This window comes from Piliocolobus tephrosceles, chromosome 10 (assembly GCF_002776525.5).
Source record: "Piliocolobus tephrosceles isolate RC106 chromosome 10, ASM277652v3, whole genome shotgun sequence".
Lineage (NCBI taxonomy): Eukaryota > Metazoa > Chordata > Mammalia > Primates > Cercopithecidae > Piliocolobus > Piliocolobus tephrosceles.
Window position 1 is genome coordinate 58,904,735 of NC_045443.1, and position 26,955 is coordinate 58,931,689.

Below are 26,955 nucleotides of genomic sequence, written 5' to 3' on the forward strand. Positions count from 1 at the left end.
CCATTAAACGCTCCATATTGTGCCTTTACTATCTTTTGAGCTCTCAATACCTAGAATCACCAAAGTTTGTTTCTGATATTTTCTGCTCTCATTGGGAAGAGCAGAAAACCCAGGTCTATCCCTTCTAAGCTCAACAGATAAATCTTGTCTTCTGAAGACCTGTGTATGTCATTCTCTCAGCCCACAGGCCCTTAAGCATTATTTCCCTTGGCCCCACTTTTGAATTTCTCTCTAGTTTCTCTCATCCTTGTTCATTTATCTCATTGAACAGAAGTATATATTCCTTCTCACACTAACACTTCCATTTAATATTCTCATCATCACCTATTTCTTCTTCCTCCAGGATGTTGATCTATTCCCTTTTTAAATCAATTTCTCTTTCTCCACTGACTGTTTGCCCTTGGCCAAATAAACTCTTCTGGCCTCTCCTGCCAGGAAAATATTTTTACTTAGTCTGCCACTAAGATTACTCGTTTGTTTTCCTTTCAGCTACACAATTCTTAAAAATAGATGATTTAAATATAACACCTGCACACGTTTCTCTTATTTAGCACATGTAGCAGCTGGCCTCAAACCCTTTTATGTCATATATGATATGAATATATCATTTTCCACCAACATGATTTTTATGCAATGGAAGAGCACATAGAACTGTCATATCTTTTGCAATGAAAGAACCACCATTTAATAAATAGTTACCATTAGATTCTGCGCTAAACTCCTTGAATGTATTAACTCATTGAATCTTCACAACAATCCTATAAGGTAGACAATGAAAGCATTTCCATTTTACAAATAAATAAGGATGCTGAACTTAATTTTTTTCTCATTTATCTGTTTATGATCTTGGAGCTACAACTTAACTAAACCTCAGTAGCTCAGGCACAAACTTAATCACCTATGTGCTAATCATTACTCTGATGATTGCTCTTTGACCCATGAGCTATCATACTATGAACACTACTCTGTTGAAGGTCACCAAAGGCCTAACTCAAAGTGCTTCTTCCCTGTTCTAACCCCATAAGATTTCCTATGGAACTTCTTCCTTATTCTGCATACATTACATATTGCTTTCCGTCTAAATATGGATACCCCTTCCTTCTTGGATTACTGTATTTTACTCCTACACTTTTTATCTCTGTTTTTTCCTGCCTCCTCTTTTGCAGAATAGACACACATACTGTTATTTCTCTCATATTAAGAAGGTTACATTCCTTTTAAATTCTGCTTCATTGGTATAGCCACTACCTTACTTTTCTTTTTCACTTCCCATTGAAAAAGAAGTCTATATGTGCTAGTTCCACTTTCAAATTTCCCATTCACTCCCCAACCCACCGAATCTCAATTCTACAAGCATTCCATTGAAACTGCTCTTTCCAAGGCCAACAATAATCTCTAATTACAAATCCAATAAAACCTGTTCAGTTCTTATCTAACATGATCTGTCTAAATGTTTCATTGGCACTTTAAACTCAATAGACTTAAAAAATGAACTCATTGTTTTCACCACCTGCCTCTCACCCTGCTTTAGCTCCAAGTTTTTCTCTCACGTTTAGCTTAATTTCTATTATTCCATTTTAGTAGGCTCAGGACCTCCTGTAGTATTCTTCCTCATCTTCCTTTCATTCATTAATCATTTCACCTATCTCATTTCAACCTTGGCAAAAACCTTCATTAGAGGCTCTTAATTCTGGATGCATGCTAGAATCACCTAGGGAACTGTTTTAGAAATACCTACACACAGACCCTAATCCCAGACCAATTTAGAGAATCTCAGACAGTTAGTTGGGCATAGACATATTCTAAGGCTTCTCAAGTAATTGAAATTGCAACCAGGATTGAGAGTCATGTTTCATACTTTCGTCAGTCATATAGTCCAAACTCAGACTCTCAACAGCTCTCTCCTAGATTATTTTAATCCTTTCTAATTTCTTTGCATGCCCACAACCTCTCTTCTTTGAGATTTTCAAACACATTTTTGCTAAAATCTGTAAAATACAGCTTTACGGAACATGCATTGCCCTGCCATGTTCACATAACTTCTAGAATAAAATTTAATTGCTTTGCATAACAAATAAGCTCATCCGGGAAAATGCTTAAGGTATGGTGCAGACCATTTAGCAACTTGCAATATATTGGAGAAAAACAAATACAAAAAAATCAAAATAAATACAAAATTCTCACAAATCTTCTATGTACCCACTTTCCCATTGGTTAGCATGGTGCCATAAAAACAGAGGGCATGGAGAAAACATTTTTTGAAATAATTTGAAAGGCCATTTTTAAGACTAAGCTTCAGTTAACCCCAAAATTCAATCTAGATAAACATGCTTGTGCCTAGTAGGAATTCAATAATTGTCAGTTAATTGTCATATAATTGTACTACCTTTCCCAAACTCACACAGTGCAAATCAAAGCAATGAGAAAGAAATCTGCAAGAAATCTAAATATATTTATTTCAATGTTTTCTTCCCAAAGCATTATATATACAAAACAAGGACAGAAAGGAAGGGAGGGAGTGAGGGAAGGAGGGAAGGAGGGAAGGAAAGGTAGGAAGGAAAAAGAAAGACCCTTACTTTGATAGAAATAGTAACGTTCTACCATGAGTGCTCTATTTGGGTAGCAGGGACAGAAGATACTCAGTATATGTCTCTCACAACTTTTCACTTTCTCTAAGCATTGTGTCTGGTATCATCCTAATTCTGCCCATCAAATTAGTGAGTCAAAGTGAGAAAGGGCTGGATAATGAACAAATACAATTTGATTTCTTTGTTTCTTTGCATATATTGCCCTTTCATATGGATGCATTATCTATGAATTGAGAAAATCATAAAAACTTTGAAAAGATCAAGTCTCAATCACTCAATTAATTACTATGCTATTAGCAATTATTATCGAAAGTCACAGTTGAATAGTATAGCATTGGTTGTAAATAGCGCAAGTATTGTTGAGGGAAATAAGAACAAAATAAAAATTTCTTTTTATTTTAATCATAGATGCAAATTCTCAGATATCTTCCTACCCATTAATAACAATAGCATATTTGAAATCACTTATAGTACACGCTGATGTTAAAACTGGAAGTTTCTATTGTGTTAAGGCAACAAGAGTATATAAAAAATAAAGTAAAATAAAGCTATAGGATATTATTCCAAAAATAGAGGACTTCAAAAGAATTATCACAAATCAGTTACTCATTGGACCATACTCTCACACTGTAATCTCATCCATGTTCCAGGATATTACAACGGATGGATACCAAGATAAGGATTACACACACACACACACACACTCATGTGACAACCGGTGAGATCTGAATTAGGTCTGTATTGAGTTAATAGTATTACATCAATGTCAATTTCCTGGTTTTGACAATGTTATATGATTTTGTAAAATGTTGTCACTGGATAAGATGGGGGAAGTTTTCAAAGAAACCCTCTGTGCTTTTTCTTGTAGCTTCCTGTGAGTCTTAATCTACTTAAAAATAAAAAGCTTAAAAAATTTTTTAAAGGTTAAATTATAGTCATATTTGTGATTTTAATACCTTAATACATATTTTGAAAGATAAACAGGTCATTATCTTTAACAATTTTCATAAAATACATTTTACATATTGCTAGCAAATTATGCCAGTTGTACTCACAGCCAAAATGGGCAAGTAGCACACGTGTTAAGCATATCTATTTCAACTGTATCCTAGCAAAGAAGCATTCATATATTGGAACCTTGTGTAAATGGCAAGATATGCCATGGATCTTTACTAAAAAAAAAGATTGAAGAATTTATGTCATCTTCCCCAGGAATTCAGAGTTTTCCCTGGATAATAACTGAAATGCTTTTAAAATAAAACACAGAAAACAGATCTATAAATGTAATTTATGAAAGACAGTTCATTTTATATCCCAATTTTATTCACCTTTTCTGAATAGTCACAACATTAATCTACTGGGGATAATCTAGTTAGTATATTTGAAATTCCACGTATTTTTTCTATTATATGCATGTATTACACTTGTATATAATACAGAGTTTCCAGTGTTGATTTAAAGAACATAGTTTAAAAAATGAGAAGCATGATCTATAATCTCAAATCTCAAACAAACCTAGGACAAATTCATAATTTTCAAAAAGTATAGCTTTTCACTTGGTTACAAAGAAATCAATGATATTCTAATTGATGCAGAAATTCCAGGACAACTGTTTTTCTTTTAAATATAATTTTATATAGTCTTGAGCCATTGTGAAAATCCACTCAAAGCCATCTAATTCATTTTATGCATGATTAAAATGGAGGCAGAAAGTCATTTCATTCCATGAACTTATGAGACAGTGGATTTTAGTTCAATGTGAGATGTATACTTTTCAGATTTTATTTTTAACCAATTTTACATTTTTAGTTGCTCGTGCCAGGAAAGTGTCTGAGTAGTGTACTGGTCTTTGAATATTGTCACAAACTAATAGACCAAAGTTCCCCAGGATATATGGGCCTCCATCCTGGAAACCAACGTATGTCTAACTGACCATACCAGTGAGTTTTTAGAATACAAGATATTTCCATACCTTCTTCCATACCACCTTCCATGATGGAAATTCTAACAGGACAATTTATGAAGCATCTTCTGAGTAGTCTAAAATGAGTAAAACACAGAAATCCCTCTCTTTGCATTCCTTCAAACTATAGGTTTACACAATATTGTTATAGAATGGCTACACAATTTTCTTTCTTCTCTCCCTTCATATCACAAATGAAATAAAACAAATGTAGTATAAAATTATACATTCTATAACTTAGGGAAAAAAAAGTACATACATGTTTAAGGCCTTTAAATATTTATGACTTTCCTGTAGAACCAAAACCACAAATGTTAAAATGGCTACAAAAATGTCACAAAATATTGGCCTAACAAATTGTTTGAATAGGAAAACTGTAAGCAAATATTTATAAATTTGAGACTGAGGAAAATGAACAATTTCTTCTATCAACAGATTGAACAAATATATAAGCATTCAAACAGTCACTGGGATCAAGCAAAAGAAAGTCTTTTAAAATGAGATAGGACAGTTTTTTTAAAAAATACTAGAAGAAATCTAAGTGAATAATGTTCAAGCTAAGCAATCAGAAACTCACATGCATCCCTGTCAATTTTGTTGGAACTGAAGGCTATCCAGTAACTTGACTGCTCACTGCTGATTTCTGTGAAGGGAATAAGTAAACATAAAAAATTAAAGAAAAGTTCACTTAAAAAAAAACAGAAAGGGAGAGTGCTCTAGAGGTACAAAGTATTACATAATGAAAATGGTAATCCAGTTCTAAGTACTACATATTTGACAAAGAGCTTCAGGAGGGTGTTGTTAGCCTTAGGGAAATATGTCAGCTTGTCTATACATTCTTATATGATTGATTTATTCAGATAACTATTACTTGCCAATGTTATTACCAATGGATATATATTTCCATTCCTTTAACAAAAGCAACTTTAAGATGTTAAAACATGTAGGCTTTCCGAGCTCCAAGATTAGGATATAAATAAAATTGTCTCAGTCTACACCATGCCAGAGGAAAAGTTCTCAAAGGAAATGTCATTAAAGCCATGTGTAGTCCCACTAGCAAATGAACACATCCAGGACAGAAGGACAGTGCACTTGGGATACAGCTTGCAGAAACAAGAAAAGCAGTCACATCTGGAGCCAATAACTCAAAAGGTGACTGTCTCTGACATCACCCTGAAAAAAACAACTCTTCACCAGCTCCGCAGACAGCGACTTCAAATTCTTTTAACAATTTACAAGTGGAACACAGTTCAAATCTGCTGAAATCTTCATGACATAGAAGTTCATGTCTGACTTTTAAAAAGTCTTGATTTCAAGAAGAGGCCATGAAATCCCTTGGAAATAGACTCTTGAGCGCCTCTTTCAAGTGGTATAAAAATCTTCAAGATCACCTCAGGAGTTAATTTTCTATGCGTATGTTCAATGTCATCAGCCTTGAGGATCACTTGATTTCTCCTGGGTTAATGAGTTACCTACAAAGGAAGAAGAAAATATAGTCAACATTTCATAACATACTGATAATCTTAAAACTAAACACAATTCAAAATCAATTGGTAACTCAAAATGCTGGTGTTTGCTATTCAAATACATTGCTTGATTTTAAAGGACTACCAGATGCAGGTATTTCTACCATATAAAAATATACTTTTTTTCTCATTATCATCTCACAATATTTTTAGAGTCACTTGCACAATTATCCAAATGAATACTACTGTGGCTGGAATTATCCCAACTGGTGACAACAATATCCCTCTCAGACCCAGAGAGTGATTCTGGAATCCTTGTTTTTTTTTGCATAGGCTTAGTGGCCATAGCCTAAATATCATAAACACATCACACTAGGCCTCAGTGAAGAAAGACCTTTGTTCCCAACAAAATAGCCACATCGTATTCTCAAAAAGCCCTTGGGGATTGGCTCCATAAAGTTCATTTCTGAAATAGTTTAAAAATTGAGGGCTTATTTGAGTCAATTATATTTTGAAAAAATATCTGTTTATGGGGGACAAAAATATGTGGGGAGAGAAACAATAAGGAATAGAAAAATGTTGTACCAAATGTTAAAGTTGCCCCAAATTTTTCATAAAATTGGTAAGAACATACTATTAATGCTATTTTAAGTATCACTCGGAAACATTCATACTAACTTCACACCTACCAAAGTCCAAAGACCATTTGTATACAGGAAAAAAGAATAATAAACAGACAGAATACCTGATACATATATACATACATATCTATATATGCATAAATACAGAGGAAAACACACAGAGAGAGGGAGGAGAGCGGGAGAGGAGGGAGGGAGAAGGAGGGGAGAGGAAAACAGATTACTGACACAGCAGAAATTGAGAGATTTCTTCTGTGTCAATAAATTTCTAATTCTACTCTAGTATCAGGCAGGGTATTTAGAGAATTACCTAACAGTTCTTTTCTAGGAATGGCTAAAATGAAAAGCGATTTTAAAAAATTATTGTTGAAACTTTGATTTTATTCTGTTAAGTGATATTGTTACTTGTCCTTTGAAAAACATTACAAAAGTCTTTGGTTTCATTGTTTTCTGATCAATTATAAAAAAAGAATATATTAAACAAAATAATAAGCTAGTTCTAGACTTTGCTATGGTTGGTCTCAAATTATATTACCAAAGGGAGATGCCACAAAAGGCAGAAATGTGTTTTCATGCATGGAGGCAGTCATCTTATTTCTGTCTCAGTGGTCTGCTAGCACTCCCAAGGAAGGAGTCCTTTGCCTATGTATCTGAAGTATCTTACTTCCCAACCGTGGAAGAAGTTGAACTGAGGATGGAGGGTTGGAAACACATGAAGAGCCTACTGAATCTCTGAGACTCTGGGAGCAGGAGATATCTTAGGCGTAGCAGTGATCTCATTATCAATTATCAATTATCAATCTGCCTGCCATTCAGGAGTCATCATATACAATTTCTGTGAAGGACTTCCAAATTGAGTATGAACGTGGCCCATAGTTTCAAAACTAATGCTGAAAAGACAAGAAAAGAGAGAGGAAGATATATGTGTGTGTGTAAAAGACGGAGAGAGGAAATTGAGAGAGAATAAATGGTTTAGCCTCTGCTGCGGCTTGGTACAGCCACATGGAGAAACATGGCGGAAATGAACTGGATGAACATGGTGCCATGACTCTATGATCGCAAGAGACATGTCCTCTTGATCCACTCCAAGCTCAGGTTCTAAGTAATCTATCAGTGAGTGTAACAGATGCATTCCTATATCTTCATTTCAAGCTAAATATTTGACTCTACTGGTTTATATAAAGTAGAGAAATGATCCTCTCAACTATTTATATATTAAAACTTTATTCTTATATAATTTTGAAAATAAACATCTAAATTAAAAGTATAGTACAAAAGGCTTATGAAACTAAAACAAATCTTTCTCCATTTCTGTAGAGAAAAAAATATATATATACACACATAAACATATAAACACATATAAATAAGGAGGTTACCCATATCCTCAAAAACATCATAAATATACATTTTTATGATGATATCTTTCTATCAGCTAACATAATTGCTAGAGAAACAAAATTTAAACATGACTAAAATAAGTAATTGTCTAAATACACATGGATTACAGCATAATTAAAGCAACCTATTCTCACACCTAACTTTTACACAATATTCCTGGATTACTAATTTTAAAAATATCCTAGCATATATTATGAGATGAATAATAGGATATAAATCATTTCTAATATTAGATGAAATTATACAATCTAATACTTGATTCTTTTTATTATTATTTGATTTTGATAAGAGGACACATGGTGGTTCGGCATCAAGAGCCCTGTATTTAGGCCAGAATGGCAGTACTGCCATGAAGATCAAGTATTATAATATTATTCAACACCTAGTTTTGTCAACACTGAACAACTATAAAAATAAAAGGTCTGGATTTTAGGAGGGATTTTTTTTTTTTCTTTTGAACGTATAAATCTTTAACAAAAGAGCCACTGAAAGTAGAATGAAAGAATCACACTGTTAAATAAAGTTTAGCCTAAAGCTTCTTCCTTACATATTTTAAGTTTGACCTAAAGCTATCTCTGTACATCATAAACTGTAACCTAAATAGAGGTATAAACACACTGTAAGCTACTCTTACGCCAATCACCAAGTTTTGGCCAGTCAAAGGTAGCCAAACTGTTCAAGCTGTGTTCAAATAAGGCAGATGCTGAGCTGTAACCAATCTGGCTGTTTCTATACCTCACTTCTGTTTTCTGTATGTTACTTTCCTTTTTCTGTCTATGAATCTTCTGCCACGTGTCTATGCCGGAGTCTCTGAGCCTACTCTTGGGAGACTGCCTGAATCACAAATTGTTCTTTGCTCAATTTAATTCGGCTAAAGTTTTTCTTTAAACAACACTAACATTCATGCAAGTTTAGAGAACTACATTGAAGGAATTAAAGCCTAACTAATGACTCATCCTTTTCAACACAAAATAAAGATGAACATGTATAAATATCTACCAGCACCCTCCCTGACAATCTCAAGGTTTGCACTAAACAAGATTGGAAAACCAAAGGTTTAGAAATATATAGGAAAATGATTCTAAATATAGGTACATTATCACCAAGTAAAAAAGCTTACTATGCAAGGTCCAAATACTATTTGTAGATAAAATTATTACCTAAAATTAAACAAAAAAAAATCAACCTTTTATCATTTGTATGCTTATTTTAAATAAATCTGAGTGACGCGAGTTTAAATTCTGGCATGCTAGTGGGGGAAACATATTTTAAATGTCATTTTACCTTTTATAGACTCTAAACTGGAACATCTTAATATGCAAGATTTGCTTAAGCAATATTTATACAATCCAACATTTTATAAAGTAAAAGTAATCGTTAATATGCCAAATTAAGCATTGCCATATTTTTAGAACTTAAATAACATTCTTTCATTCAAATCGTATTTTTTGGAAGAGGCCAAGCACTAAGTTTTACCTTCTAAGGAAGATTTTTGGCAAGTTTTCAGTAACTAAAAGCAGGAGGTTGCAATAAAATCAGTTTTACAGGATGGGAAATAGCATTTGCTACCATGATTGCACACTATCTTCTTGTTCTGAGGGCAATAGATATAAAATACTGCATGAGGGAGAGAAATGGCCCTACGATTGTTATGGTTATGCCTTGAGCTTCATGCGCTATAATCACTACCTCAGTAAATTTGCCTTTCCAAAGGCAATATTTTACACAGCTGTTCTTTTTTACGCAAATCTTATTTGTGTGTGCCGCATACCAGCCAGTTTGGTAAGTGAAACTACTGGGCTGCTGAACACATATAAAATGCAGAAATTATAATAATAGCTTTTCTGTCACAAGCAGGAAGCTAGCCTAGTAGCAGTCAACCAGGATGAAGATGCTAGTCTGGTAACATTAAGCACAAAGTAGTAATTATTTAAGATTCAGGGCACCCACTTATCACAGACCAACAAAACAATTATAGGGCCCTGATTAGATTTCTAAATAACTCATGCTAAAATCATGTCTTTAAGTTTGTTCAACAATTTAAATTGAGAAAATAAAACCTGATTAATAACATATATGATTTAAGTGAAATTTGAAATTAGGTGAACTCAATTATTTATACTGTTTCCATTTTATTGTTTGAGTATTGTGAAATTTCCTCTGCCAATCTTCAAGTTAAAGTAAATTACAAAGTTGGAAGGAAATTCAAGAATCTATTCTGTCCTTTTACAAAATTCTTAAAATTCTTACAATCATTATATTGAAGTCTAAAATTCCTTCTTCCCCCTGTTCAAGTCCTGCTGACTAGGTTATCCACAGGAGATAATATATTATGGTGAGAGGCATAATAACAAATAGCTCAGACTTTGTTCGGCAGACTACCCAGGTTCAAATCCTTGCCTTATCACTTTCTAACACTATGGGGTTGAATACATTATTTAAACTCGCTGACCCTTGGCCTCCCTATGTGTAATATGCTATTTTGATTAAATCAGATAATCCAGACAAAGTGCTCGTCCCAGTAAATGCCTTTTCAATATTAGTAGATGGTAGAAGTAGAAATTCTCAAACAAGATACAAAAGGTGATACATAAGATACCTATTGGAGGGAGGTATTACTTCTTGTTTCTCTAAAAATACTGACTTAATTTTCTGTTGCTTACCGTGATTCATCTTGCAATTATTTCTTTTCTTGATCTTGTTACGTTAATAATAAAAGTCACATATTAAAAATGAAGCACTGGCCAGGCATGGTGGATCAGGCCTGTAATCGCAGTGCTTTATTTATTTATTTATTTATTTGAGACAGAGTCTCACTCTGTCGCCCAGGCTGGAGTGCAGGGGCGCGATCTCGGCTCACTGCAAGCTCCGCCTCCTGGGTTCATGCCATTCTCCTGCCTCAGCCTCCCAAGTAGCTAGGGACTATAGGCACCCATCACCACGCCCAGCTAATTTTTTTGTATTTTTTTTTTAGTAGAGACAGGGTTTCACCGTCTTAACCAGGATGGTCTCAATCTCCTGACCTCGTGATCCGCCCCCCTCGGCCTCCCAAAGTGCTGGGATTACAGGCATGAGCCACCGCGCCCGGCCAATCCCACTGCTTTAAAAGGCTGAGGCAGTTGGATTGCTTGAGGCCAGGATTTTGAGACTAGGCTGGGTAACATGGCAAGACCCCCCAGACTCTACAAAAAAAAAAAAAAAAAAAAATTAAAAATTAGCTAGTCATGATGGTGCACACCTCTAGTCCCAGCTACTCAGGAGGCTACAGGGAGGATTGCCCGAGCCCAGGAGGTCATGCCTATAGCGAGCTATGATCTCGCTGATGCACTTCAGCCTGGATGACACAGTGAGACTGTTTGGGAAAAAAAAAAAAAAAACTGTAAAAATAAAAATTAAGAAAAAAATGAAGCACCACTTTGATATTCCCTGAAGGTAGGCTACCTGTTTTCAATGCTCAGTTCTGCTAATGTTTTACCAGGTAAAACAGAAATACTATTAGCATCTGCATCATAGGACTGTATGAGCTGAGAAGTAAACGAGTTAATAGATTACCTGCTTAGAATAGTTCGAGGAACCTAAAGAATGCTAAAGAAGTATGAACTATTATTATTCAGATATGTGTAAATTTTTAGCCATCCAAATGTATTAAATTCCCAGGTTTTGCCTCTGATTGTTTCTGCACATATGTTACTAGTCTTCTCTGATAACATAATTCCATTTTTTTCTAACTCTTTGTCTTTTAATAAACCAAGTGCCATTAGGCTTTGCATAAAGGATACATATTTAGGAAGTTGGCACTGCATTTTATCTATGCTTAAAAAATAAACGGGATATTACTATGCCAAAAAAAAATGCAGATTTGCAAATTTCCCTATTCTTTATTGATGGCTCCTCTGATACTATTTTTCTTTGAGTTCTACCCCATATCCCAGATATTTAAAAATCTCAGTTGTTCCATTTGCCAGTCTACAATGTATTTGTGAAATCACTGCCAAACCTCCACAGCATCAATATAGATCTTATATGATATTAGCTTAATTTAAAAAATTGTCTTCTCCAATATGTTCATTAAAATCTTGTCATGAGGAACTATTAAACAATATTTATATAATAGAACTGAAAATGAATTATGAACAGTAGAAGTGAAAATGCATTATGAACTTGCAGTCAATTTCATTTTAAAAAGAGTTAAAATTTCACTAAAATATCCATGTTATTACATAAACATTTATTTTTGGACTGATGAGCACTCTTTAGTTAAACAACTGAAAGACAAGGAAATGTGGTAATACTTCTAAGAAGAGGCAGAAGGATTAAATGCAGTGCATAGTCAATCCTTTTAAGATCGCTGCTTAATAACATCACAAATAGGCACATTTTCACGATTTCAAACTAACTTTACAATAAATTTAACTTATTAGATAAAGGTGAAAGGGAGAATAGAATACCTTCATCATCCTAAGTGCTGATTTGAATGAACTCTTCCTTTCTTGGAATATAATCGCTGCTTCACTGCAAATGTATTTTTTTAATGTAGCTCTCACAAGTACATGAAATAGACTCTTGCTTCACTTTTTGTGTACTAAATGTACAATTAAAATATCGTTACTCTGCAGTAGCAGGCTTTCTCATTTAAGCTTGAGAAAAGCTGCCATTACATTGGTTGTAACTATATGTGAATGTACTTGTCATATCTTAAAGTACTTCATGCAATGAGGTATTACGAAATGAAAACACTTATTGGTCTGGGATATTCACGCATGAGCAAGCTGACCAGACAGCTTTCAGGTAAGGTAAGGCACTATAAGACAGTGATACATGAATCACTTTTATAAATCTACTCATTTATGTGAAAATTAAGCCTACATTTTACTTTCATGATGGAAGTGACCCCTAGAAACCTGAAAACCATTGGATTTTCATACCACAGCTTAGTTTTACCTCTAAAGGACTGCTTTCACTAGATTGGCCTGAACATTTATTTTAACACTTTGAGATATGTTTAATACTTCAGCTAAGATCAACATTTCCACTAAAGGACCTTGAACTATTCTCAGTTATCTATTTTATAAATTCTTGAAAAATTTAACAGCTTTGGGTGAGTGGAAAGAGTAATCTGAAACAACAGCATTTCTGTAGCTAACTGATTATATTTAGGTATAAATCAGTGTGAGTATCAGTGTAGGAAGCAAAAAAAGAAAAGATTTTTCAGACTTGACATATCATCTTTCTAGACTTCTGGAAAGAAATAGAATACCAGATATGCCTGAAGGGGAGAGCCTTATTCTGCTAGTCAGGAGACCAAGGTTTTATACCAGCGTTACTACATGCTAGTTGTAGAACTTTGGATAAGTCACTTGTAAAAGTCTCTGAAACTCGAGTTTTTATCTACCAAGCATATTGGTTGGAGTCAGTGAGGTTCTAACTCACTTCTTGCCTCCAACTACTATGATCTTTCTTAAGAAACACTACTTCTAAATGGGATAAAACGTTCTGATCACCTAAATTCTTCAGTGGTATAACCACTTTGAAGACTTCATTTTCTAAAAGGCCTAATCATTATATTAGAATGCAGAACTAGTGAGCTCCTACCACATACATAACATCTGTCAATGGCTTTCAGCTTCCTATGCTGTGTAAATGAAGATCTCGACTGGAAATGAACCTTTTGAACAGATGGACCTGCGCTGTTTCTTGGAACTTTGAAAGCTGTACAGTGTGCCTGCCATGAACTCTTCTACGTGACTCACGGAAGTAGATGACTGCTTGCATTGTCATTATGCGCATTCATTCACTCAGAAGCAGATCAGCCGTTTCTCTCTGGATGACATTCAATGCTAGCAAAACAAACCATTTCCTGATTTTTAAGTAGCTAATAAATTCCTTTGAAACTTTAAAAACCATTTGTTAAGACAAGACTTTGCTTCCCCTTCCCTTGGTACCCCAATACACACACAGTGTGTTTGTTTCAGGTGCAGAATCACACACACACAATTAAGATAACGGTGAAAGTCAACAACATACGGAATAAGGAGAAATCTCTTGAAGACACCCAAAAAATCCTTAAGTCAGAAAAACAATTATTTTAAATGCCTCAAGGAAATCTGAGCAGACTTTTTAAGATATTAATTCTATATGCCAGCATAGTTCATACATTTTTACAGACAGTTGAGATTCTGAACTCAATTCAAAGGTGCTTTACCTGCTAAATTTGATATTAAGTTCATTTTTTTAGACTAGCCTCTCATTTGTAAAAGAGTAATTTGAATTGATAGTTTTTATCCACTTTCTGCCAGAAAGCTTTACTTGGTAAGTTTCAATCTGGTCAAGAATCATTCTCCTCAAGAATTCCAGTCTCACTACAGAAGCTTTAAAAATTGTACTTTAAAAAATGAGTTTAAGATAGTTGGAGTTAGGGGTGAAGAAGAGCTGAAACTTGGAAGAAATTCCTTTTAGTAGCCTAGAGAGCATTTTCTCTTCACTTCTTTGTTGGTTTGTGTTACAAATACAAATGGCTCTTAGGGACAACCTTTCCTTGAGATGCTGAAACCACCTTTGCAAAAACTGTATCAGGGAGAAAATTATGGCAGTTGGGGGGATCCAATCTAGATAAACCCTATCTTGCCGTTGGTATCCAACCTGATCTTAATTATTTCTGGGTTTAAGCCAAGCTAACTTTGGAAGACATTCAGTTTATAGTTTAAGTAATAATAGGCTTTCACCAAAACTCAATCACCTTTGTAAAGCTAAGGAAAATCACCAGGCTAGGAGGATACAGGAGCCTGAATTCTGCTAAGGCATAGACATAAACAATTGCCAGCCATTGTTCTGGAGGTCATAATGGATACAAATTCTCCAATTACTCTGACAGATAACATCACTGTTGTAGAACCTAATTGGGGTCTTTTGAGATATCTTTCAGGGATTTTGCATGCCTGACACCAATGGACCCACCAACTGCTCCTGTGGCCCCACCCAGAAGCAATTCAGCCTGGAGGAGTACCATTTCCCACACCTGTATGACTGCATCCCCAACCAACAGCAGCAAGCAACCATTTCCTAGCCACTCCCACCCCTTCCCCCAAACTATCTTTGAAAAACCCTAGCCCCTAGATAATCAGGGAGTTTGATTTGAGTAATAATTTCACCTCCTGTGTGACGTGGCTGGCCTCTCATTAATTAAATTCTTTATTGCAATGCCATGGTCTCTATGAATTGATTTTGTTTGTGCAGCAGGCAGGAAGAACCCTTCGGACGGTTACACACCTGTCTGAATGAAGAATATGTTGCTGTCACTTAAAAGGACTTGACGTAACTTGTGGAAAGACAAAAGTAGTATCAGCAGTTTTTGAGAATATGCCAGAAGCAGCACATGGAGATGGAGCATTCTCTCCTCTCCATCCCTATCCTCTTCCATAAAAGTAAGAGACAATCATTCTGTATGTGGTAAATCTTGTATTAAAAAATCCCTTTCCATAAATTTCAAACTAAAATCAATTTTCTGAAGGTTAGGGCAACATAGATGGTGATGTTTACCATGTTGGGTCCTTTTGCTTTATTTTTTTTCTTTTTTTCGGTTTCCTAGATGTAATGCTTTTTGGACTTTTCTGATAACAACCATCATAGTTCAGTAATCTTGAATTTCCAAGGTTTACCAAAATATAAATGCTTCACTCTAATTATTTGTAATGCTTAGATGCAGGTATGAAATAATATTCAATTATGGGGCAATTTAAATATATAAAGAATGGACCATTAGGTAAGAATGCAGCCTTAATTGGTTCATGGAGATAAAGTGCAAGTCTGATGGCTCAGTACTTTTCATGCTTATTTCCAAACAATAGTGCTTTGAACACTAACAGAAGTCCAAGAATACACCCAGATTTTTGTAGTATCCATTTCCTATTTTGGGGAAAACAATACTGCAGAGCCATTGTAGGTGACATACATAAAGGCTCTTTGTGGCCAATTATTTGTTCAGTGTATGAGCTTCACATCAGTTTAAAGAATGATGCCTCTCTCTACTTTTTAATAACAATAATCCAATGCCTTTCTTTACTGACCACTGAGGCAGTCTTTGCCCTCTGACTCCTTAAAGCTGTACCAAGTTCATTGTCTCCCTCTGAAATCAGGGGCACTTAAATGCTAATGGTAACCACAAGAAAGAGTAGGTCATAGTTAATCCTGTTAGCATCGTGTACACACCTGCTGCTTTGTGAGCAGTAAACCAAGACGGGAGCTCATTTCTGGAGTTGTTTTGAATCTTTACTTCTCAATGAAACTTCTGTCCCTTCCTTAGAATCCGACCAACACTAGGATTCGCCACAACTAGTGCTCCAACATGGAGCCAAAACTTTTTTGAGTGTGGAGAAATCAAAAATTGTCATCAGGCACAGCAGAAACCTTCTCTTTCTACTTCTCCATTCGAACTTGAAGAGTTTTACACGTTTGCCTAAGGAACAAACACATGTCAGGCACTCCACTGTTTAACAGATTATTACAGAAAGCAAACCTGGGAGAAAGGGGACATTACAACAAGCATAAAGGGACAACAAGATAATAAGGTCCTTTATCTCCAAAAAAGCTCACAATGGGGATAGGTTTGTATCTCTCTTAGAAGATTATATAACCTTAGTACATCACTTTTTAATTACAAAGAGACACACCTTTAAATGGGACTAAAATAAACAGTTTTTACAAGAAATTAAAAAAAAAAAGGACAGTAAGTATTTCTTGTGAATATTTGGGGAGCATTCTGCACAAACCTAAGAAAAAAGTTCATTAAAAGCAAGGAAGAAAGTACACAGAAATCAAGAGATAGTCATTTAATCATAAAAGTGTAAAATAATTGTAGAAACAATATTAGGTAGTAATAATCAATTATAATTCAAAGATAAAATATTTGTGATCTTAACCATTCACAGCCTTGCCTGATCATCCATGCCTAGAGTAATTTGTAATTTGCTGAGGCAGGAATTTGAACCATACACACTTTAAGGGTGATAAATGGAACCAAGCCATTTAACCAACATATAGGTCTAGTCACCCCTGGGTGGCATTCATTTTTCAAGTCAACTTTGTTGCTCTCTAATCATTATTAATTATGTAATCCTCATTAACAGACAGAATGAGATTCATGACATTTTTCAGTTGTAACTTATGACATTTTATAGATATAGATAGATGTTTAAAAGTGTTATTGGTCAGGTGTGGTGGCTCATGCCTGCAATCCCAACACTTTGGGAGGCCAAGGCGTGTGGATCACCTGAGGTCAGGAGTTCGAGACCAGTCTGACCAACATGGTGAAACTCCATTTCTACTAAAAATAAAAAAAAAATTAGCTGGGTGTGGTGGCGGTTGCCTGTAATCCCAGCTACTCTGGAGGCTGGGTCAGAAGAATCGCTTGAACCTGGGAGGCGGAGGTTGCAGTGAGCTGAGATCACGCCGTTGCACTCCAGCCTGGGTGACAAGAGTGAGACTCTGTCTCAAAAAAAAAAAAAAAAAGTTTTATTTATACACTCTTTTCCAAAGTACTCCAGTGATGTCAAAACATACTATTTGAATTTCAAATATTTGAATAATAATTCAGTAGTTGACAGAAAAGTATGAGTAACAATAAATAATAAATCATATGCAAATTGGCTATTAATAGTGATTTGGGCTCTGACAATAGAGGGGTTTTGGTTGTATAAGTTAAAAGTAAAGTAAAGCACTTTCTACATAAATTTGAGAGGTTGGAATAGTTAAAACTAATAGCAACAAAAAAGACTAATCATGTAATTAGTAGAAAAATATATTTTCCAATTTTGAAAATATTTGTGTTATTGAGCACTTAGAACAGACCCCTGTTTTCTTATCCCTGCTAATCCTGGCCTCTCCCTCCTAAATCAGAAAATGTAAGATTTAAATGATGATTTGAGGAAGAGTGGAACTTTTGTATTCTGGCCACAGAGTCAAATCTAGAGGCCTTTATTTAGATATATCAAAGCCAACACAGTTGTGAAGTGGGTCAGTGTTATGACTTGCAGTGGACACATGCAGCTGAAGATAAATCATAAAGACTGAGAAAATTTAGAAGAGTTTCAGTTTTTTTTGTTTTTTTTTTTTTTTTTTTTAAGAAAAAGCAAGTCACACTTGGAGAAATACATCATCTACACACTTTCAATCCTCCATTTTCTTTATGTTGTTCAAAAACATAGAAATGTTTTCAGGGACTTTAAAAAATTTCATATATACCCATTTAATACTTTAAGAGTAGAATAACTTTTTCCTATATGTCTTATCTCTAATCAGTTTCTAATCATCTTTCTAATCTATTTCCTACTCTCAGTCTCACTACCACACTCTTTATTCTACCTGGTGTGTATAATTGCAATAATGTCCTGACTTGTCTTGTTCCTTGATGTTCCTCCTCCTCTTTGCCACCATCATCCTGAAAAGAAAAATCTACAATACTCTCCTATTACAGGAAGAAACATACACTTATTTATGATATATAAGATCCTTCATGATTAGACACCAAACACGCAGCTTCATCTCCCCTTCTTCCCAATGCCTCCACAAAACATGCATGCTCCACTCTCGTCACGCCTATGTAATCCTAGGACTTGATGTGCCCATTCATGTCCCCTTATCTTTGTGTTTGTTTTAGCTTCACCTAAAATATACTTGTTTCAAACCCCAGAAGACATGTGGCCACTTCACGATTTATCCAATCAGCACTTTGTCATAGTTCTAAGATATACCTCATCACATTATGATTATTAATCTGTTTCTCTCACTAAAATATGAGGTATTGGAGAAAAATAATATTAGCATACATTTAGTTTCCTCAGTGCTAAGCAGCATATCAGGCACATACATGATGCCTAATATTTATTAAATGAAAGATTGAAACAATGGATGCATGGAGAGATGAATAAATAAATGAACTCGTGAATGAATTAATATAAGGAAAAAGGTGATAAGTAATTTCAGAAGAAGGAAAGCTAGAATCAATATTTAGATTCTCTGTAAACAGTAAGGAGGGTGATTAGGTGACCCAAAGGGTCAGTTCCTCAATTTTTAATTTTTCTAGGATTATCCCTATAATTCTGCAGTTTCAGAATTTAAAATTATAGATATGCATGGGTCCTGACATTCAGCTTCACATTTTCACCTCAGATATTTAAATTTATTCTCATTTGGAAAAGGTCTGATTTTAAAAACAAAATTAATTCATGAAAATAATAATGCAAGAAGATAATAGCAATCTGTGATGCTCTAATTGATATTAGACTAATCACTTGGGATGTGGAAAATGTCCAAATGAATGCATCAAGGTTGATGCTGGCATATTCATTACAGTTAATATTTCAGTTAGAAGCTATCACATTAAAAAATATATACCTATCTCCTGAGTAATTTCCATACAGCTGCTTAACACTGTCAGGAAATTTTTCTCATGAAATATTTCATGAGACAATTACCCTACACCAAGGAATTACATGCTCACTTGACATCAGATATGGTGGTGCAAATGAAATAGCATCAAATTTCCTATAATGGAACACAGTAAACAAATAGCACAATGATTGGTTCACCATTGCCCCCAAATAATATTGTGCATGCAATCACTTATGTGCACGCACACAAACAGAATTATGTATTCTATATATTACTGTTCAGGATGCCTGACCTATCTCCTGCTTTTTTTCCCCTATCAAATCTGGAGACTGGTATTTTTAAAGCCAAATAGAAGCTAATTTTTTGGTGTGTGTGGGCATGGTTTTTATTTTTTATTGTTGATACTTTGCTTTGGGGTTTCCCTCTCATAATCGTTTCTGAATGTGGAACTGCATGAACAAAGGGAAGACATACTTTATATATTTATTTTATTTTATTTTCTCTTTCTTTCTCTTTCTTTTCTTTCTCTCTAATTTCAATATTTCAATACTTTTGGGGGAACAGGTGGTCTTTGGTTATATGGATAAGTGCTTTAGTGGTGATTTCTGAGATTTTTGTACACTCATCACCCAAAGAGTGTACACTATACCCAATGTGTAGTCTTTTATACCTCACCCCTCTCCAGTCCTTCTCCCTGAGTCCCAAAAGCTTATTGTATCATTCTTATGCCTTTGTGTCTGTACAGCTTAGCTTTCACTTATAAATGAGAACATACGATGTTTGGTTTCCCATTCCTGAGTTACTTCACATAGAATAATGGCCTCCATCCAGGTCGCTGTGAAATGCACTATTTCATTTCTTTTTATGGCTGAGTAGTATTCCATTCAATTTTCTTTATCCATTCATTGATTGATGGGCATTTGAGCTGCTTCCATATTTTTACAATTGCAAATTGTGCTGCTATAAACATGCATAGTAGTGAGATTGCTAGATCAAATGGTACATCTACTTTTAGTTCTTTAGGGAATCTCCACACTGTTTTGCACAGTGGTTGTACTAGTTTACATTCCCCCCAGCAGTGTAAGTGTTCCATTTTCACCACATCCATACCAATGTCTATTATTTTTTGATCTTTTAAATTATGGCCATTCCATTGTGGTTTTGATTTGCATTTTCCTGATAATTAGTGAGGTTGAGCATTTTTTAATGTTTCTTGGCCGTGTGTGTGTGTGTGTGTGTGTATATGTAAATATATGTGTGTGTATATATATATTTGTAAAAATATGTGTGTATGTATGTGTGTGTGTATATATATATATATATGTCTGTTCATGTCCATAGCCCACTTTTTGATGGGATTGTTTCTTGCTGATTTGAGTTCCTTTGTAGGATATTAGCTTTTTGTTGGATGCATAGTTTGCAAGTATTGTCTTCCACTCTGAGTTGTCTGTTTACTCTGCTGATTATTACTTTTGCTGTGTAGAAGCTTTTTAGTTTAATTAAGTCCCATCTATTTATCTTCATTTTTGCCACATTTGCTTTTGGGTTCTTTGTCGTGAACTCTTTGCATAAGCCAATGTCTATAAGAGTTTTTCTGAGGTTATCTTGTAGAATTTTTATGGTTTCAGGTCTTATATTTAAGCCTTTGATCCATCTTGGGTTGATTTTTGTATAAGGCGAGATATGAGGATCCAGTTTCATTCTTCTACGTGTGGCTTGACAATTATCCCAGCACCATTTGTTGAATAGGTTGTCCTTTCCCCACTTTATGCTTTTGTTTGTTTTGTCAAAGATCATTTCACTGTAAATATTTTGCTTTATTTCTGCGTTCTGTATTCTGTTCCATTGGTCTTCATGCCTATTTTTATACCAGTACCATGCTGTTTTGGTGACTATAGCCTTGAAGTATAGTTTGAAGTCAGAAAATATGATGCCTCCAAATTTGTTCCTTTTGCTTAGTCTTGCTTTGGCAAAGCAAGTAACCTGGATGGAGTTGGAGGCCATTATTCTAAGTGAAGTAACTCAGGAATGGAAAACCAAACATTGTATGTTCTCACTTATCAGTAAAAACTAAGCCATGCAGACACAAAGGCATAAGAATGATACAATAAACTTTGGGGACTTGGTGAGAAGGGTTGGAGAGGGGTGAGGTATAAAAGGCTACACATTGGGTGTAGTGTACACTCTTTGGGTGATGGGTGCACAAAAATCTCAGAAGAGTTTCTTTTTTTTTTTTTTTTTCAGAAAAAGCAAGTTGCACATGGAGAAATACATCATTTACACATTTCTAATCCTCTATTTTCTTTACATTGTTCAAAAACAGAAATGTTTTCAGGGACTCTTTTTATTTAATTTGATATATATGCATTGAATATTTTAAGAGTAGAATAACTTTTTTCTATATGTTTTACCTCCAATCCGTGGGCTCATTCTTGGTTCCATATGAATTTTAGGAGTTTTTTCTTCTAGTTACATGAAGAATGATGGTGGTATTTAGATGGGAAGTGCACTGAATTTGTAGATTGCTTTCGGCGGTATGCTTATTTTCACAATATTGATTCTACCCATCCAAGAGGATGAGATGAGTTTCTATTTGTTAGTGTTATCTATGATTTCTTTCAGCAGTGTTTTGTAGTTTTCCTTGTAGAGGACTTTCACCTCCTTGGTTAGGTATACTCTTAAGTATTTTATTTTTTGTGCAGCTATTGTAAAAGAGTCAAGTTCTTGATTGGATTCTCAGCTTGCTCACTATTAGTGTACAGCAGTGCTACTGATTTGTGTATATTGATTTTGTATCCTGAAACTTTACTGAGTTCATTTTCAGATCTAGGAGCTTTTTGGATGAGTCCTTAGGGTTTTCTAGGTATCCAATCATAATACCAGTGAACAGCGACAGTTTGACTTTATCTTTACCTATTTGGATGTCTTTTCTTTCTTTCTTTTGTCAGATTGCTCTGGCTAGGACTATGTTGAATAAAAGTGGTGAAAGTGAACATCCTTGTCGTGTTCCAGTTATCAGCGGGAAGAATGCTTTCAACTTTTCCCTGTTCAGTATAATGTTGGCTGTAGGTTTATCATGAATGACTTTTATTACCTTAAGGTATGTCCCTTCTATGCTGATTTTGCTGAGGGTTTTAATCATAAAGTGATTTTGATTACATTGACATAAAATGATTTTGTCAAATGTTTTTTTCTGAGATTGTTGAGATGATTATCTGATTTTTGTTTTTAATTCTCTTTATGTGGTGTATCACATTTATCAACTTCCATATGTTAAGCCATCCCTGCATCCCTGGTATGAAGCCCACTTGATCATAGTGGATTATCTTATTGATATGCTGTTGGATTTAGTTAGCTAGTATTTTATTGATAATTTTTGCATCTATGTTCATCAGGGATATTGAACTGCAGTTTTCTTTTTCTATGTTTTCTGGTTTGAAATTAAGTTGATACTGACTTGATAGAACAATTTAGGGAAGATTCTCTCTTTCTGTACCTTTTGGAATAGTTTCAGCAGAATTGGTACCAATTCTTCGTCGTTTTGTAGAATTCAGCTGTGAATCCATCTGGTCCTGGACCTTTTTTTTCTTGACAATATTTTTTAAATTACCATTTCAAACTTGCTGCTTGTTTGCTTGTTATTGGTCTGTTCAGAGTTTCTATTTCTTTCTGGCTTAATCTAGGATAGTTGTATATTTCCATGAATTTATCTATCTCCTCTAGGTCTTCTAGTTTGTGTGCATAAAGGTGTTCATAGTAGCCTTGAATGATCTTTTGCATTTCTGTGATATCGGTTGTAATATCTCCCATTTTGTTTCTAATTGAGCTTATTTGGATCTTCTCTTTCCTTTTGTTGGTTAATCTTGCTAATGGTATATCAATTTTGTTTATCTTTTCAAAGAACCAGCTTTTTGTTTCACTTATCTTTTGTATGGTTTTGTTACAATTTCATTTAGTTCTGTTCTGATCTTTGTTATTTCTCTTCTTCTGCTGGGTTTGGGTTTGGTTTGTTCTTTTTTCTCTAATTCCTTGATGTGTGACCTTAGATTGTCTATTTGTGCTCTTTCAGACTTTTCAATGTAGGCTTTCAATGCCATGAACTTTCCTCTTAGCACCACATTTGCTGTATCCAACTGGTTTTGATAGGCTGTGTCACTATTATCATTCAGTTCAAATAACTTTTTAATTTCCATCTTGATTTCATTGTTGACCCAATGATCACTCAGGAGCAGATTACTTAATTTCCACGTATTTACATACTTTTGAGGGTTTCATTTATTTATTTATTTGACTTGATGTGGTTTTATTCCACTGTGGTCAGAAAGAGTGCTTGATATATTTTGATTTTCTTAAATTTATTGAGACTCATTTTGTGGCCTATCATATGGTCTATCTTGGAGAATGTTCCATATGCTGATGAATAGAATGTATATTGTGCAGTTTTGGGATAGAATGTTCTGTAAATATCTGTTAAGTCCATTTGTTCTGGGGTATAATTTAAGTCCATTTGTTGTTGTTGTTCACTTTCTGTCTTAATGAGCTGTCTAGTGCTGTGAGTGGAGTATTGCAGCATTAGGTGCATATACATTTAAGACTGTGATACTTCTCTGTTGGGCTAGTCTTTTTATCACTATATAGTGTCCTTCTTCCTCTTTTTTTAATTGTTGTTGCTTTAAAGTCTGTTTTGTCTGATATAAGAATAGCTATTTATGCTTGCTTTTGGTGTCCATTTGCATGGAATATCTTTTCCTACCCCTTTGCCTTAAGTTTATGTAAGTCTTTATGTGTTAGGTGAGTCTCTTGAATACGGCAGATACTTGATTGGTGAATTCTATCTATTCTGACATTCTGCATCTTTTAAGTGGAACATTTAACATTTAAGCCATATGCATTCAATGTGAACGTTATGGAGATGTGAAGTACTGTTCTATCCATCATGCTAGTTGGTGTCCCAATACCTTGATTTTTTTTTCATTGTGTTATTGTTTTATAGTCCAAGATTTATGCTTTTAAAACGGTTCTATTTTTGGTGTAACTCGAGGTTTTGTGTCAAGATTTAGAATTTCTTTTAACAATTCTTATAGTATTGGCTTGATAGTAGCAGATTCTCTCAGCATTTGTTTGTCTAAAAAATACTTTATCTTTCTTTCATCTATGAAGCTTAGTTTCACTGAATATAAAATTCTTGGCTGATTTTTTTTTTTTTTTCATTTAAGGAGGCTAAAAATAGCACCCTAATCCCTTCTAGTTTGTATAGTTTCTGCTGAGAAATCTGCTGTTAATCTGGTAAGTTACCTGATGCTTTTGCTTCACAGCTCTTAAGATTCTTTCTTCCATCTTGATTTTAGATAACCTGATGACTATGTGACTAGGCAATAATCTTTTTGCAATGAATTTCCCACTTGTTTTTTGAGGTTCTTGTATTTGGATATCTAGAGCTCTAGCAAGAACATGAAAATTTTCCTCAATTATTTTTTCAAATAAGTTTTCCAAAGTTTTAGATTTCTTCTTTGGGCACACCAATTATTCTTAGGTTTGGTCATTTAACATAATCTCAAACTTCTTGGAGACTCAATTAATTTTTTAAAAATTTTTTCTTTCTTTGTCAGATTGAGTTAATTTGAAAGCCTTGTCTTCGAGCCCTGAATTTCTTTCTTCTATTTGTTCTATTGTTGACACTTTCCAGTGTATTTTGCCTTTCTCTAAGTTTGTATTTCATTTCCAGAAGTTTGATTGTTTTTTATTTATGATATCTATTTCTCTGGTGACTTTTCATTCATATTCTGTATTATTTTTTAAATTTCTTTAAGTTTGTTTTCACCTTTCTCTGGTGTCTCCTAGATTAGCTTAAAAATTGACCTTCTAAATTCTTTTTCTGGCAATTTAGAGATTTCTTCTTGATTTGGATCCATTGCTGTTGAGACAGTGTGATATTTTGAGGGTGTTATGGAACCTTATTTTGTCATATTACCAGAATTATTTTTTCTTGTTTCTTCTCATTTGGGTAGACTATGTCAGAGGAAAGATCTGGGACTCAAGGGCTGCTGTTCCAATATTTTATCCCATGGGGTGATCCCTTGATATTGTACTCTCCCCCTTCTCCTAGGGATGGGAGAGTACAAATTTCCTGAGAGAAAGACTGCAGTGACTATTATTGCTCTTCTGGATCTAGTCATCCAGCAGAGCTACTGGGCTCTGGACTGGTACCGGATAGTGTCTGCAAAGAGTCCTGTGATGTGATCTGTCTTCAGATCTCCCAGTCATGGATACCAGCACCTGCTGTGGTGGATGTAGCAAGGAAGTGAATTAAATTCTATGGGGTCCTTTACTGTAGTTTTCTTTAGTGCACTAATTTTTCTGAACACTGATTATGCTAGCAGTAAAGCTGTCACATGGACAGATTCATGACCTCTGGTTAGTCAGGATGTTATAGGCAGTGGAATTAGCTTGTGTATTTTCCTTCCTCAGAGCAGGGTTGTTCTAAGTTGGTATAATATCTTGAGTTAGTTGGCCTCCAGCAAGGAGGTGGTGGTTTCAAGAGAATATCAGCTGCAATAGTACAGGGGAGACAGAAGCTTGCCCTCAGGCTGCCTGAATAAGTATTGGGTTTCTCGGGCAATGGGTGGGGCTGTAGAGTTCCTATAAGTTTATGTCTTTTGTCTTTGCCTACCAGGGTAGATAGAGAAAGACCATCAGGTGGGTGCAGGGTTAGGTGTGTCTGATCTCAGACTCTCCATGGGCAGGGCTGGCTGCAGTCACTGTATGGTATGGGAGTGTGGTCCTCAGGCCAATGGATTTATGTTACAGGGGGATTATGGCTGCCTCTGCTGCTCCATACAGGTCACCAGGTTAAGTGGGGAAAGCTGGCAGTGACAAGCATCACCCAACACCTACACAGTCAACAGGCCAGTCTCATTCCCACCATGCTCCCCCAACAGTCAACAGAGCCAAATTTATATCCAGGCCTTCAGTGTGCAGGGCTGAGATCTTGCCCCAGGTTACAAGTCTTTCCTCTGAGAAAGCAGGCAGGGATTTCAGGCTTTGCCCCTCCCTGTCTGTTGTGGCTTCTGTGCTCATATCTACACTTCCCACTTGCACCCCTACCACAGGATTCTGCCCAGGAAAATTTGCACTCGGTCGAAATTATTATAAAGTTCAACTGGAAGCCTCCTTCTCCTTGTGGCCCTTCCCCAATTCCACTGACTGCCTTCCCCAAGGACCCCTGTGAGATAAAGTCAGAAATGGCTTCCCCGGGGAAAGGGAGTGCCTATAGGGTTCTTCCCACTACTTCTTCTACTTTCATATCTTGCTCTGTTCTCTAAATTTGTTTCAGATCGAGGTGAGGTTAAATCCTTCTCCCAACATCTGGTTTTTCAGTTTCCCCAGTGAAGAAGATGGACTTTACCCCTCCAAACTTGAGTACTGAGTTTTTTGTCTGTCTTGTGAAGTTTACGGCAACAAGCTACGTGTTATGAATTCTTTTAGTTTTTCTGGTATGTCCCTGTGGTGGTTCTTGA

The 26,955-nt window shown here is 35.2% G+C and overlaps 1 protein-coding gene across 1 annotated transcript in view; it reads right to left on the minus strand.

Moving 5' to 3' along the window:
* Positions 1-3,875: 3,875 nt before the first annotated feature.
* The window catches only part of TAFA2 (TAFA chemokine like family member 2), a 523,248-nt gene continuing 500,168 nt past the window's right edge, over positions 3,876-26,955 (minus strand). Inside the window, exon 5 of the mRNA XM_023225122.1 lies at positions 3,876-6,023. Coding sequence (XP_023080890.1) covers positions 6,012-6,023 — 12 coding nt within the window. The 3' untranslated portion in view covers positions 3,876-6,011. The remainder of the gene's footprint in view (positions 6,024-26,955) is intronic.